Source organism: Hyla sarda, chromosome 4, assembly GCF_029499605.1.
Source record: "Hyla sarda isolate aHylSar1 chromosome 4, aHylSar1.hap1, whole genome shotgun sequence".
NCBI classification, from domain to species: Eukaryota; Metazoa; Chordata; class Amphibia; order Anura; family Hylidae; genus Hyla; species Hyla sarda.
Window position 1 is genome coordinate 95,721,727 of NC_079192.1, and position 14,032 is coordinate 95,735,758.

The 14,032-nt window shown below is 41.3% G+C and overlaps 1 protein-coding gene across 5 annotated transcripts in view; it reads right to left on the reverse strand.

Moving 5' to 3' along the window:
* The window catches only part of MAP2K5 (mitogen-activated protein kinase kinase 5), a 178,019-nt gene that overhangs the window by 43,408 nt on the left and 120,579 nt on the right, over positions 1–14,032 (reverse strand). For all 5 annotated transcript variants that reach the window (XM_056571648.1, XM_056571650.1, XM_056571651.1 and 2 more), the window contains 3 exons: positions 13,668–13,741; positions 10,484–10,534; positions 4,605–4,676 (listed from right to left, as the gene is read on the reverse strand). In XM_056571648.1, coding sequence (XP_056427623.1) covers positions 4,605–4,676; positions 10,484–10,534; positions 13,668–13,741 — 197 coding nt within the window. The remainder of the gene's footprint in view (positions 1–4,604; positions 4,677–10,483; positions 10,535–13,667; positions 13,742–14,032) is intronic.

The following is a 14,032-nucleotide window of genomic DNA, read 5'->3' on the forward strand; positions in this document are numbered from 1 at the left end:
TGATATCCTAATCATAACTACATGCTCGAAAATGAATACGCTTTAAATTGTCATCTTTTGACCCCTATAACTTTTTTATTTTTCTGCGTACGGGGCGGTATGAGGGCTCATTTTTTGCACGATAATCTGAAGTTTATTGAGGTATCATTATATTGTATTGATCGGACTTTTTGATTGCTTTTTATTCTTTTTTTTCATGATATAAAAAGAAGTGACCAAAAATACGCTATTTTGGACTTTTGAATTTTTTTGAGCGTACACTATTGACTGTGCGGTTTAATTAACAAAAGATTTTTATAGTTCAGACATTTCCGCACGTGGCGATACCACATATGTTTATTTGGAAATGGAACATCGTGATTTCACCGCGATGGTCCCGATGAGCCCGACTGAGCTGCCGGGAGTGTATTTTTGTTACTCTAGATGCAGCGATCAACTTTGTAGCCTCATGAACCCTTGGTCTGGCGAAACATCGGGGAGGCTGGTGGGAATTATTTTAACCCCTTATCGACGCAGGATGTAAATGTACTTCCTGGTGCGGTGGTACTTAACGCACCAGGATGTACATTTATGTCTTATACATAATCGCGAGCATCGCGGCGATGCTCGGGTCATGCGCGGCAGGTCCCGGCTACTGATAGCATAAGTTTTATACATGCAAAAAATGAGCCCTCATACCGCCGCTTATACGAAAAAATGAAAAAGTTATAGGTCAGCAAAATAGAGGGATTTTAAACGCACTCATTTGGTTAAAAAGTTTGCGATTTTTTTTAAGCGGTATAATAATAGAAACGTATGAAATCATGGGTATCATTTTAATCGTATTGACCCACAGAATAAAGAGAACAGGTCTATTTTACCGTAAAGTGTACAGCATGAAAACAAAACCTTCCAAAATTTGCTAAATTGCAGTTTTCTTATCAATTTCCCCACACAAATAGTATTTTTTTTGGTTGCGCCATACATTTTATGGTAAAATGAGTGATGGCTAGAGATGAGCGAACTTCCAGTAATTAGATTCATCACAAACTTCTCAGCTTGGCAGTTGATGACTTTAGCCTGCATAAATGAGTTCAGCTTTCAGGTGCTCCGGTGGGCTGGAAAAGATGGATACAGTCCTAGGAGACTCTCTCCTAGGACGGTATCCACCTTTTCCAGCCCACGGGAGCACCTGAAAGCTGAACTAATTTATGCAGGCTAAAGTCCGCAAACGCAGAGCCGAAAAGTTCATGACAAATCGAATTACTGTAAGTTTGCTCATCTCTAGTGATGGCATTACAACGGACAACTGGTCACGCAAAAAACAAGCCCTCATACTAGTCTGTGGATGAAAATATAAGAGAGTTATGATTTTTAGAAGGCTAAAAAGAAATAGATGAGCACTCCATAGCGTAAAATCGCCAATGTAAGGCCCAAACTAGTGTAGTGAGGAACTCTTACCAGAGGCGGTTGTGTGAACTCACACACAACAATGGTCAGCGTGGGTGAGTGAATGCCTGGCCTGCAGCCTCCCTGACCATAAGAGAAAAGACAAGTGAAAATTTCCAAAGAGCGGTGGGTGAATAACGGCGCTGACCAGGATAGGACACGTACGGTGAGTAAAAAGGGATTTATTAATAATTTATTTTAATAAATCCCTTTTTACTCACCGGACGTGTCTTATCCTGGTCAGTGCCTTTATCCACCCACCGCTCTGTGGAAGTCTTCACATGATTTTTAGAAGGCAAGGGGAAAAAAAAGAAAAATGTAAAAATAAAACTGTCTGGGTCCGTAAGGGGTTAAGCAATGGTTGCTCCATAAAAATCTAATAGAAGGTAAATATTATACATCCAACAGGACAAGATAGAGACCGTAAGCTCCCGGGAAGGGTGTGAAAGACCTCCCTAGTGGAAAGCTGTGAGAAACTACCCACTGGATATAGCAGTACCTGGGTGATGTATATACAAAAGGTATAAGAAATAATCCCAATACAAGAGTGAGACAACCATTGAAAGTTTTAATCACGTGTGAGTTTTCTATTGTTTTCCTATTTTAAAAGACACAATAAAAGTTACATTTTAGATTTTAGTGAGTCCCAAGTAGATTGTTTCCTTTCCCTGGGGGGGGGGGGGGGGGGGGGGGGTCTCCCGAGGAGGGACATTGTTAGCATGTACACAATCAAACACTCCGCGCTGCCGCATTTACACAATCACACACTCCGCTCTGCTGCATACACACAGTCACACACTCAGCTCTGCTGCATACACCATCACACACACTCAGTTCTGCTGCATATACATTTACACAATCACACATTCAGCTCTGCTGCATATACACAATCACACTTTCAGCTCTGTCGCATACACATGATCACACATATACATAGACCAAACAGCTGTACCTCCTTTTCCTCCCTGCACATACAGTGGTATATTCTTAGCTGTAGAGGACCATGGTAACAGTCTACACAGGTGCAATCTCCTGCTCTCATAAAGAACAGCGGGAGTTTGAATTTTACACAGTTCGAAGTTTGAACATTCTACCTTCTCATGTCCTCATAGCTGATTGGACCACGGTTTTACCGCGGTGGTCCTGTTCAGCTCCGCTGAGCTGTTGGGAAGTATTTCTGGATATTTTAGACCGGTGATTAGATTTAATTGCCATGTCTAATGGGTTAATACCGGGTATCACCGCAAACTGTGAGGTCCGCTATTAGCCAGGGGTCACGGCCTCTCCAAAGTGTCGGGACATTACAGCTATTACTGGGGTGACCCCGATTTAGAGCAACATTTTACACGTCCTCCGTGCAGGTTTATATTTACGTAATTATTTAGCTACTTGCGCAAACTTTGAGCGTCTATACTAAAAATACGCAGTTGATAGATTGAGGTACACTGCATAATTAGCTCTACCGTAGACCGTACCTTAGAATTCCAGATGTGATCTTTTATCAAAAATGATGCAAAAAAAAACCATGCAAAATACGCAATTGCGCAATTTTTTTCTTACGCAATAGAGAGCCTGAAAACAGTGTGTATATATAATGATAAATCTCCCTCCACGTGAATATGATATCTTACAAAGGGGTCCTACAGCCTTACACTAAAGTCCTAATAGCAGGCTGTTTTGGAATGCAAATGGCAGCTTTTTTCATCTGTAACTACATTACTCCAAAGTTGACAAGGAACACACATATATATATATATACACACATACTATACATACACACACACATTAATTGTGTTCTCTAGAATTAATATCATGACAGGAGCAAGGATTACGGTAGAACACAAAAAGGGGAGTCGAAAACTTCACTTTCCAGGTAAAATAAGTAAATCTTTATTGAAGATCGGAAGATCAAGCTTTAACATCAACCTGTTTCAAGACTGTTTCAACCTGTTTCAAGTCAGTTCAAGACTGAGAGGCTTTCTCTGCAGTTAGTTGTTCCCCAGCTTTCCCAGTTAGAATTACAAAACAGCTGACAAAATAGTCCTTAATGGGACTTTGATTTAGAGCTATTCTCAGACCCGTATTACTTCCACTTGAAATGTGTAATTTAGGGCAAATGCTCTTCGAGTCTCATTTGTATAATTATCAATCATTTAGATTGTACAGTTGTTTGGCCAATCCTCAGGCTCTAATCTATCCCGTCTGCTGACGCTATGACTGCAGTAATGCACTAAGTTAAATGCAATGCAATGTGTTTTCTTGAACTTGACCAAGATATCTTCATGTGAAAGTGGCCTTAGGGTGAGTTCACATCTGCATCACACACATATGTTGTAAACCACAAACATATGTACTAAAACAATTATGGTATACATTTTGAACATATACAAACGTTTTTTTGGAGTACAGAAAAGGGGTGAATACAAAACATGGCCAAAAGTTATACTTTTGACTACGTTACCATAATGGAAGTCTAGGGATATACCACAGCATATGTTTAGCTACCGACATACTGATGTGGTATACTGTGGATGTGCCCTAAGACTGAGCTGTTTGCCAATCCTGCTGTAAATAAACCAACTTGCACTCCCAATGAAGCCGGATATCTTATGTGCACTACTTCTGTATCATGAAATGTACTCCCGCTAACAGCGCATAGTTATGATGTACAGTTCACTGTCCTGTAATCACTTGTACCTATACAAAGTCATAAAACCTGGCCCAGACGCATCAGTGCTTCAAGCATGTGGTGACTGAGGAGGGGCAGGAGCTCGGATACAGGGGCGCACTGCACGATCATGCGTCATTCCACATAAATTGTATTTTTATTCCTGTGCTTGACTCCTGATTATTTAAACCGTTACCTTTATACTGTGGTAATGAAGCGCCTGACTCCCATAGGGAAGCAAGCTGTATATAAATGGGGTTATTATTATAACCATCACTGTCAGTGCTCTGGGGATCAGCTTCAAAATATGTGAAATTATTAAATCTATAACCAACAGGAACACTGTCCATTCCCTCCACAGGATGTGCATCCCATTTATAAAGTCTGTACTACTCTCATACTGGGAAGGGCTATAAAACATCAATGAAGATGCCAGTCCTTTCATGTTGCTGCACTGCACATAATACATTACTGTGTCCGCACACATATATGCACATGATATTCTCACCTCCATAAATGAGATTCCCAAGCTCCAGACATCAGAGTGAATACCATACTGCTCCCCTGCAATCCGCTCAGGCTGGAAGGGGAAAAATAAAAAAACATAAATACTATAATCTGCAGAGTATTAGAAGTAAGAAACAAGTTAAAACCAGATTGCTAATGTAATGATGAACAACAATAGTAAAGCCATTTATTAGTAAATCAGAGGTTAGAACAGTCATCAAAGATTAGTAAATTTGTTTCTTTCGCTATAATATATCTTGCCATTTTTCTGTTCTCCTGTGGTGGACATTTTTGCATGTTGGTGGTCCCCATTACAACTTTGTTTTTGCCTGAGCATGCCCACCAAGCAGCAGGTAGTCATCAGCTTCTGAGAAGACACTTTAAAAATGACAACCGATATGGTTGCACATTCTATTAAATGGCCACAACAGAAAAATGCTAATACTGCCAGTGTCAACCACAAGTGTGATAGGGTTGCATTTCTGAATCCATATTAGGCTGCATGCACACCACGTTTTTGTTATACAGTTCCCGTATACGGTTTCAAGTTAAAAACCATATGGAACTGTATAGAAAACTGTATGCATTGACGTAACATTGTAAACCGAATGTGAAACGCATCATCAGGTTTAGTCCGTTTTGCATCTCATACAGTTTTGTCCAGTTTTTTTACCCGTACCCAAAACTGTAGTCTAACACGTTTTTTGGTCCGGGTGAAAAACTGTATTAAACTGTATACGTTTTTTTTAAACATGGGAGTCAATGGGAACAGTACAGAACTGTATGTGCGTACGGTTCCATCAGGATTTCACCATACGGTCTTTGACTTTGCACAGTTTTTTTTCTTGGAATTTCAATCAAACAAGTGAAACTTTATTCAAAATGGAGTGAAAAGTTAAAAACATATACGGTATGTTTTTTTCTTAAACGGATGCAACCGGACATAATTTTTCTAACCGAATATGGTTTTCAACCGTATATGGGTTAAAATTTGTACACACTTTTTGATACAGTTTAGTCAGGTTTTGAGGAATCCGTTTTTCATCAAAAACCGGTTACAGGAACTGTATTGCAAAAACATGGTGTGCATGCACCCGTAGCTCCGCAAGTTCTGGAGCGAATCATGGGTCTCATGATCCCCACTGACTTGTCTGAAACTGGTCTCACTCTGTAGGAGGGAGGGGAAAGCATGAAGAATCTGCAGAGTAATAGTCACAGACAATGCTGCTGCTTCTATTAAGTGTTGTATTGCTTCACACAAATTCACACAAACACTTACCAGAAGCAGCAGCAGCAGTTTCTGTGTCTATCTCGCTCTCTTTCTGAAGCTGCTTCCTCTTCCCCCTACCCTCATCATAGACTTCAATGGGCAGCAGCTGTAAGCTGATCACACAGTAAAGCTGAAAATTTATCTCCTCTCCTAGGTATGGATTTTATCAGTGAATTCAGTTAATGATCAATGAAGGGGGGAGGCGGAAAGGAATCTGATAAGCGGAAAAAAATTATTTTCTGTAAAAAGATATTTTTTACAAAGTTTATTTCAGTAAAGATTAAAATCAGGGTGCACTTTAGAAAGTGCAAAAAGTGCAAGTTCTAAAGTGCAAAAACAGGTCCCCAATTTGTCCTATAAGAAGTGTTTTTATTTTATTTACAGGACCATTTTGATATTAATGTGCACGGCATTCTCATGTTATATGGATCCACTAGAACACGAAACAACATATTTTGTCACTTCTTTTCAAATTATAGGCTTGCAATTGCAGTATGGTCTACCGCGAGGAACCTGGAATGCCTTGCAGCTATAAACTATTCTTTCTATATAACTATATAATGCCTTCAGTATAAACTATTGTGGAGAGGTAAAAGTCATGTAGTCTTGTTGATGATAAACTGCCTGTTTTAAGATCTGACAGCATTATTGTAGTCAGGCTGACCATGATTCCATGTCATGCGCACAATGAGCCTACCACCTCCAAACTGTTGTAGCTTTACTGCATGGTGGCCATTCAATTGATACCATGGAATGTATTCTGTTCCCCAGGTAATAGTATAGGTAAAATGTTTTAGAGCCTACTATTTTTACTTGGTCAAGGTCTGAGTTCACTTTGAGAATTTTTCTTTGTGTCAAGGTCAGGGGAGCGTAAAAGAGTTAAGAAAGGATCACTCCCAAGACGTAGATCCATGTTGCGCTCTTAATGCACCTGGCTGCCTGACACTACCTCTCACAGCCTCATAACCCCGGGGCCTCTATACAAGAAAACAAACTCAGAAATTAGAGCCAGCTGAGTGTGTTCTGTGCGGTTATCCAGGTCAGTGCTTGTGAGAGGAAGGAACAGTAAATAAGAGTCACAACTTGGGACCCTAATGTGCTGAATATCCCAGTGTTCCCTTTTGCTGGCTCTGGCCTGGGAATTGCACAGAATTCTTACTCACAACCATGGTTCTCAACTAGTATTAAAGGAACAGTAAACCTAGAAATGGAGAAACAAGTAATGTGCCTATTTACCAGTCTCCAAGCTCCAGAAAGAAGGTGCATGAGGAAGTGATAAAATAATGTGCGTTCGGTCACACCGTCCCCAAGAGACTAACTAATGGCCCCCATACACCTTAGACATGTGCCAAACCCACTTTTTCCAGCGTGACCAGAAGACTAATTAAAAACTGTATGGTAACCTATAGTTAGTTCCTGGCTCCTGGCCAAGAGAGACAAGGATTGGGCATGTTGAATTTCTACCCAATCCATATTTTTGAGAAGAGATAAGTCACCACCAATGTTGGGGAGTTTGAGAATGGCTTTCTCCCGTCTCTCCATTCAAAATACATGAGCATTGTGTATGGTGGGATCTAGAGAGATACCCATCAGATAAATACAGTCATGGCCGTAAATGTTGGCACCCCTGAAATTTTTCAAGAAAATTAAGTATTTCTCACAGAAAAGAATTGCAGTAACACGTTTTACTATACACATGTTTATTCCCTTTGCGTGTATTGGGACTTAACCAAAAAAGGGAGGAAAAAAAGCAAATTGGACATAATGTCACACCAAACTCCGAAAATAGGCTGGACAAAATTATTGGCACCCTTTCAAAATTGTGGAAAAATAAGATTGTTTCAAGCATGTGATGCTCCTTTAAACTTACCTGGGGCAAGTAACAGGTGTGGGTAATATAAAAATCACACCTGAAAGCAGATAAAAAGGAGAGAAGTCCATTTAGTCTTTTGCATTGTGTGTCTGTGTGGGCCACACTAAGCATGGACAACAGAAAGAGAAGAAGAGAACTGTCTGAGAACTTGAGAACCAAAATTGTGGAAAAATATCAACAATTTGAAGGTTAAAAGCCCATCTCCAGAGATCTAGATTTGCCTTTGTCCACAGTGCGCAACATTATCAAGAAGTTTGCAAACCATGGCACTGTAGCTAATCTCCCTGGGTGTGGACAGAAGAGAAAAATTGATGAAAGGTGTAAACGCAGGATAGTCCGGATGGTGGATAAGCAGCCCCAAACAAGTTCCAAAGATATTCAAGCTGTCCTGCAGGCTCAGGGAGCAGTGTCAGCGCAAACTATCCATTGACATTTAAATGAAATGAAACACTATGGCAGGAGACCCAGGAGAGACCCACTGCTGACACAGAGACATAAAAAAGCAAAACTACATTTTTGCCAAAATGAACTTGAGTAACCAAAATCCTTCTGGAAAACGTCTTGTGGACAGATGAGACAAAGATAGAGCTTTTTGGTAAAGCACATCATTCTACTGTTTACCTAAAACAGAATGAGGCCTACAAAGAAAAGAACACAGTACCTACAGTGAAATATAGTGGAGGTTCAATGATGTTTTGGGGTTGTTTTGCAGGACAATGACCCCAAACATACGTCAAAAAGCACCCATAAATGGATGGCAACAAAGCGTTCTGAAGTGGCCAGTAAAGAGTCCAGATCTAAATCCCATTGAACACCTGTGGAGAGATCTTAAAATTGCTGTTGGGAAAAGGCGCCCTTCCAATAAGGAGACCTGGAGCAGTTTGCAAAGGAAGAGTGGTCCAACATTCCGGCTGAGAGGTTAAGAAGCTAATTGATGGTTATAGGAAGTGACGGATTTCAGTTATTTTTTCCAAAGGATATGCAACCAAATATTAAGTTAAGGGTGACAATAATTTTGTCCAGACCATTTTTGGAGTTTGGTGTTACATTATGTCCAATTTGCTTTTTTTCCTCCTTTTTTTTGTTTCGTTCCAATACACACAAAGAGAATAAACGTGTATAGCAAAACATGTGTTACTGCAATCCTTTTCTGTGAGAAATACTTCATTTTCTTGAAAAATTTCAGGGGTGCCAACATTTATGGCCATGACTAAGTGTTCGGACACCCTAAAGGTATGAGCTTAGCTAAAAGATCAGGGCTTAGGGCAGACAACTCAATAGTCCAAATTTACAAAGTAGTTTACACTAGGTTTTGGATTGAAGGGGTACTCCGCCCCTAGACAGCTTATTCCCTATCCAAAAGATAGGGCATAAGATGTCTGATCGTGGGGGTCCCGCTGCTACAGCCGACGTTCGTTTAGAGCGTCGGATGTAGCGCTGGAGGCTCGGTAAGTCACAGCCGCACACGCTTGTGACATCACGACCATGCCCCCTCGATGCAAGTCTATGGGAGGGGGTGCGATGGCCATCACACCCCCGCCCATAGACTTGCATTAATGCATGTCCTTGACTTCATGAGCAGGGCGTGGCCGTGACATCACGAGCCTCCACCCCGCATCGCTAGTCATTCGGCACAGAGCGAAGTTCGCGCCGTACACTGGATGTCTGGGGTGCCGCAGCCGAGATCGAGGGGGTCCCCAGCGGCAGGACCCCCGCGATCACACATCTTATCCCCTATCCTTTGGATAGGGGATAAGATGTCTAGGGGCGGATTAACCCTTTAAAGGGCATCTGTCAGAAGCTTCATGCTACCTGAACCACGGCCAAGCTCCAGCATCCCAACCAGCTATGATCTACCCTGAAAGTTTAAAAGACAGCCAGGAACAGGACTAATACCCTATGCTCTGGCCTTCATTGGCAGGTTTCTCTTCATAAGTGTATTGGGCGAGAGAGCTGTCAATCAAACCCAGATGGGCAGGAAGAAACCATATGGGGCTCACAGTCTATTTTACTTATCAGTATGTTTTTTGGAGTGTGGGAAGAAAACCAGAGTACCCGGAGGAATCCCATGCAAACACGAGGATAACATATAAACTCGTTGCAGATGTTGTCCATAGTGGGATTTCAGTTCAGCGCTGGAAGGCAACAGTGCTGAGCCAACATGATACCATATGATAAAAATGCAACTTATTTTGGATACTTTGGATTGCCATATGGGACAAAACAGGTTCATGGAAGAGCTATTGACTGCACGTTTCAGCTTTTAAACAAAAAGGTTCATCTAAGGACTATTAGGATTATCCTAAAAGAACTGCAAGTAAATGGTTAAAAGGTGGAAAAGTAGGCTACAATTCCTGACAAAACATCTAGAGAATATAGGATGGATATGTTCCATCTCTTGGATCTAATCCCCTTTCCCAATTAGCAGATGGATGCCCCTTTCATCTGCCAATCAGTCTAATACCCACCTGGGATCTCCCTTCATGTCATCAAAAGGTCCCTCAATTCAATTACTGTCCCACTAAATGAGTGTATTAGATCTGCAGTGTTTAACCCCTTGAGGGATACAGGTGTCCTATGTACTAGGCTGGCCCAAACAAGCTACACTATATACGACAAAGTGGGTCTATGATGGTATTTCTGTTTTTACGAACTGACTGTGAAATTCTGAGCGTACATGTGCGAGCTGCGGTGAAAAGTATGAAAAATGATTCCAATAAAAATACATCTAACTTACCGCCATATAAGCATTTGTGCCCACATAGGTCTTGGCGATAGAATTCACCAACTAGGACAGAAAGGGAATGATGGTGTTAAACCGACAACAGCATAAAATGGGCAATTATTTCTCATTTAATCCACCCATCAAACAAAAGGAGAAGGAAATAGAGTGATGTCATAAAAGACAGAATAAAAAATATATAGAGTGCTTTTATCTGCAGGCATTAAACCGAAAATGATTACACTTATTGCTTCCGCTTCGACGTGTAAACAAAGCGATTGTTAGTGCCGCTGACAAACCCCTGGCCTGCTCTAAGTATCAGCACTCTCCGGTACGATACAATTCAGGGAGACATAACGCACAAAGCATCATTTACAAGAACATACAGAAGCGCTTATGACTTAGAGACGAGATCTACAAGTGTTATTTACAAATGTGGCATTACTGTACATTTTATTTTATCCAGTAACATTTTTACATATAAATTTGGGCATAAGAGAAGTCGGAGGAATATATTATTATAATGTCTTATAGCCAAAGGTGTTCATTAGAAAAACACACAGACGTGTGACTAGAATGGTGCACCAGACTATATCATATGTAGAAATGATTTAAAAGGGGACTGGCTGCTCTGGTCAAATCCTTTCTGTTTGTTTTATTTAGGTAGATGGGGGTCCCCAGACTCAGGAGCAGATACCACTTTTGAGGACGACGACTGGTATCTATGGTTTATAACATGCACTGTTTTAGGTAAACTGGGCAATTGCTTGAACCCCTGTTTTCTTGGGATCCCCAGGAGCAAACTAAAACAAACCAACATTTTTTGCAAAGTTATGGTATCATTTGAGAATTAAAGGGGTATTCTGGGATTTTTCTTTTTATTTGACTATGCTACAGGGGCTGTAACCTTAGTGTAGTTCATAATATAGTGTCCGTACCTGTGAGTGACGGTTTTCTCACAATTCTTCTGTGATTTTCACCCCAATATTTATTTTTAGCAGCATACAAAGTGACTGCTGTCTCAGATTTTTCCCAGCTTGCAATGCGGCCGAGACCTGACTCACTAGTCAGCTGATGACAGGGAGCCTGTCTGCTTCAATGGGTGGAGTGATCAATCTGCGACTAATGCAACAGCTGGAGGCACCCTGATTGAAAACCACAGGTCTGCAGCTCATTTATGTTTCAATGGGTTGGGTGGCTGATGTGTGGGAAGGAGGAAAATAGAATTGTGGGATTTGTAGTAAAAAAAAAAGAACAGTCAAACAGGAAATACAAGTTCACAAAAAGCTAGCCACAGTATTATGGTAATCTCATGACATAGTCATTTAGACCCAAGACAAGCGCAGATCCTTCCTAAGCATGTCCATTACAGTCTGCCAGGTACGTACTAACATCACCTTGTGGTGGATAACCCCTTTAATTTGTTGTACGATGTAACTGCAGTAAAAGATGGTGACATGAACTGATAATATATGGATAATATTTGGGCAATAATATAGGGACAAAAAGTAGACCAAATACGAACATCTTCTTAAATTACAATGTGACTAAGTGATTCACATTATCAAACGTGGTCAAAAATTATCAAGTGTTTTTCTATACACTGATTTAATGGCTTAAAGGGGCTGTCTACAAAATTATTTTTATAGTTAAAAGTGCTCAGGGTGCAAGGACTAAATAAAAAAAAATGCATACACTCTTCTGATGCCGTTCTGACAATAGTATCTTCACTGTCCTCTGTCCTGACACATAGGAACATAGGAAGTGCCTGCTTAGCCAATCACAGGCTGCAGTGACCCGCCTCACCCAGCGAGTGGTGTGAATGGCTTAATAGACACTTCCTATGTGTTGGCAGAGAGCAAGAAGTGCCAAATAGACGGGATGGCACCCTTCCTATCGACTACCCACCAGGAGAACATCAGTCCCTTATTTTTTCTTGTAAACTGAGTAGTACTTCCCCTGCAGGACCACTGCTCCATACACTGTTGATGGGACTGAAGGAGATAGCAGTCGCTTATTGCTGTCAGTCCCATAGACAGTGAATGCAGCAGCAGTAATTCAGGGGTAGTACCAATCAATTTACAAGGGGCACTTGAGGACTGCAGTGGTCGTTGTCTTGATTTCTCATGTATCCTGTAGATAGGTGATAAATGCTGCTAGTAGGCAACCCCTTTAGTGGTCTCCAACCTGCGGACCTCCAGATGTGGCAAAACTACAAATCCCAGCATGCCCGGACAGCCGTTGGCTGTCTGGGCATGCTAGGAGTTGTAGTTTTGCAACATCTGGAGGTCCGCAGGTTGAAGACCATTGTGATAGTGTATAATGTAAATAGGACATAGCACTCAAAATATGAAACCAGTTCTCTCTAGCAATTCTATCATGAGCATTGTGACAGAAATATCTTTACCAAAGTACTTTGGGTCCTCTACAAAGCATCCTAGAATTTCTCTATTAGGAATCTGGGGAGTCTGAAATTTACAAATCCCTACAGGTGTCATCCTCCATAGAAGTCCATTTTAACTCTGTAATTCGTAAATGTCAGTCAGTACACCCATGGCAGCAATGCACAAAGGAGTCGAAATGCTTCAAGGCGACTGACACAAATAGTGCACAATGTGCAGAAGACAGACAGAGACAGCTAGGAACGCACAATGCCACAGCCTGTATGAGTGAGGCTGGCAGTGCAGCAGGTGGGGCCAAACAGAATAGCTAGTGGCCCCCTGAGTCCTGTGGTCTCTAGCTTAGTAAGGGGGAGTGAAGATGCCTATTCATAGTGACATGACAGGAAGGTCAGGGGTCAACCTGGTGGGTACTCTCTGGGGAGGTTTAGAGATGGAAATTAATTACAATTTGGGAGGAGGGTCTTGCTCAGACCTCGCAGTCTTTGTCTTGCTCAACATTCATTTTTATTAATTATTATTATTTTTGATAACAGTCTCCCCTGGAAGCCTCCCCCCCCAGCTCATCCCATTGTGTGGACAGAACCGATCTTCTCCAAACTCCCCAGAACGCATATTAATCAGGCCGCAATCCCATTAGTAATTATCACATCATCTGTTACTCACTTTAACCCCTCACCTGCTCGAGAGACCCGCAATGTCCGGCGGCATATAAAACCGCGTCTACAGTACAGTAACAAGTGAGGGGCACCATGTAATTCCATTAGAAACCACAGGTCACAAACCTACAGATGACTTACCTGTATACTAACACCAAAGTCACATAGCTTCACCTGGCCACGAGTGTTCACCAGCATATTGGATGGTTTAACGTCTAAAACAGAGAATGGGTTTCAGAATTAGCTCTATTATCAAGTGACTGTAAACCTATGATGATAACATAAGAGGCCATTAAAACTACTAACAGCTGATCATACACTTTAACCTCAGTCAAACATGCAGATTTTGGCATGAGCAGTTACAACACTAATGTGAATAGAGACCTCTTAACTCTTTTCTGATGGCAGATGTCGGTGAGAGAAGGATCAGGCAAGTTGGATTTAAACATGACCAATCCTCTTGTTATGAAGAAAGATAAACCACCACTAGAGGAGTCTAATAGTGA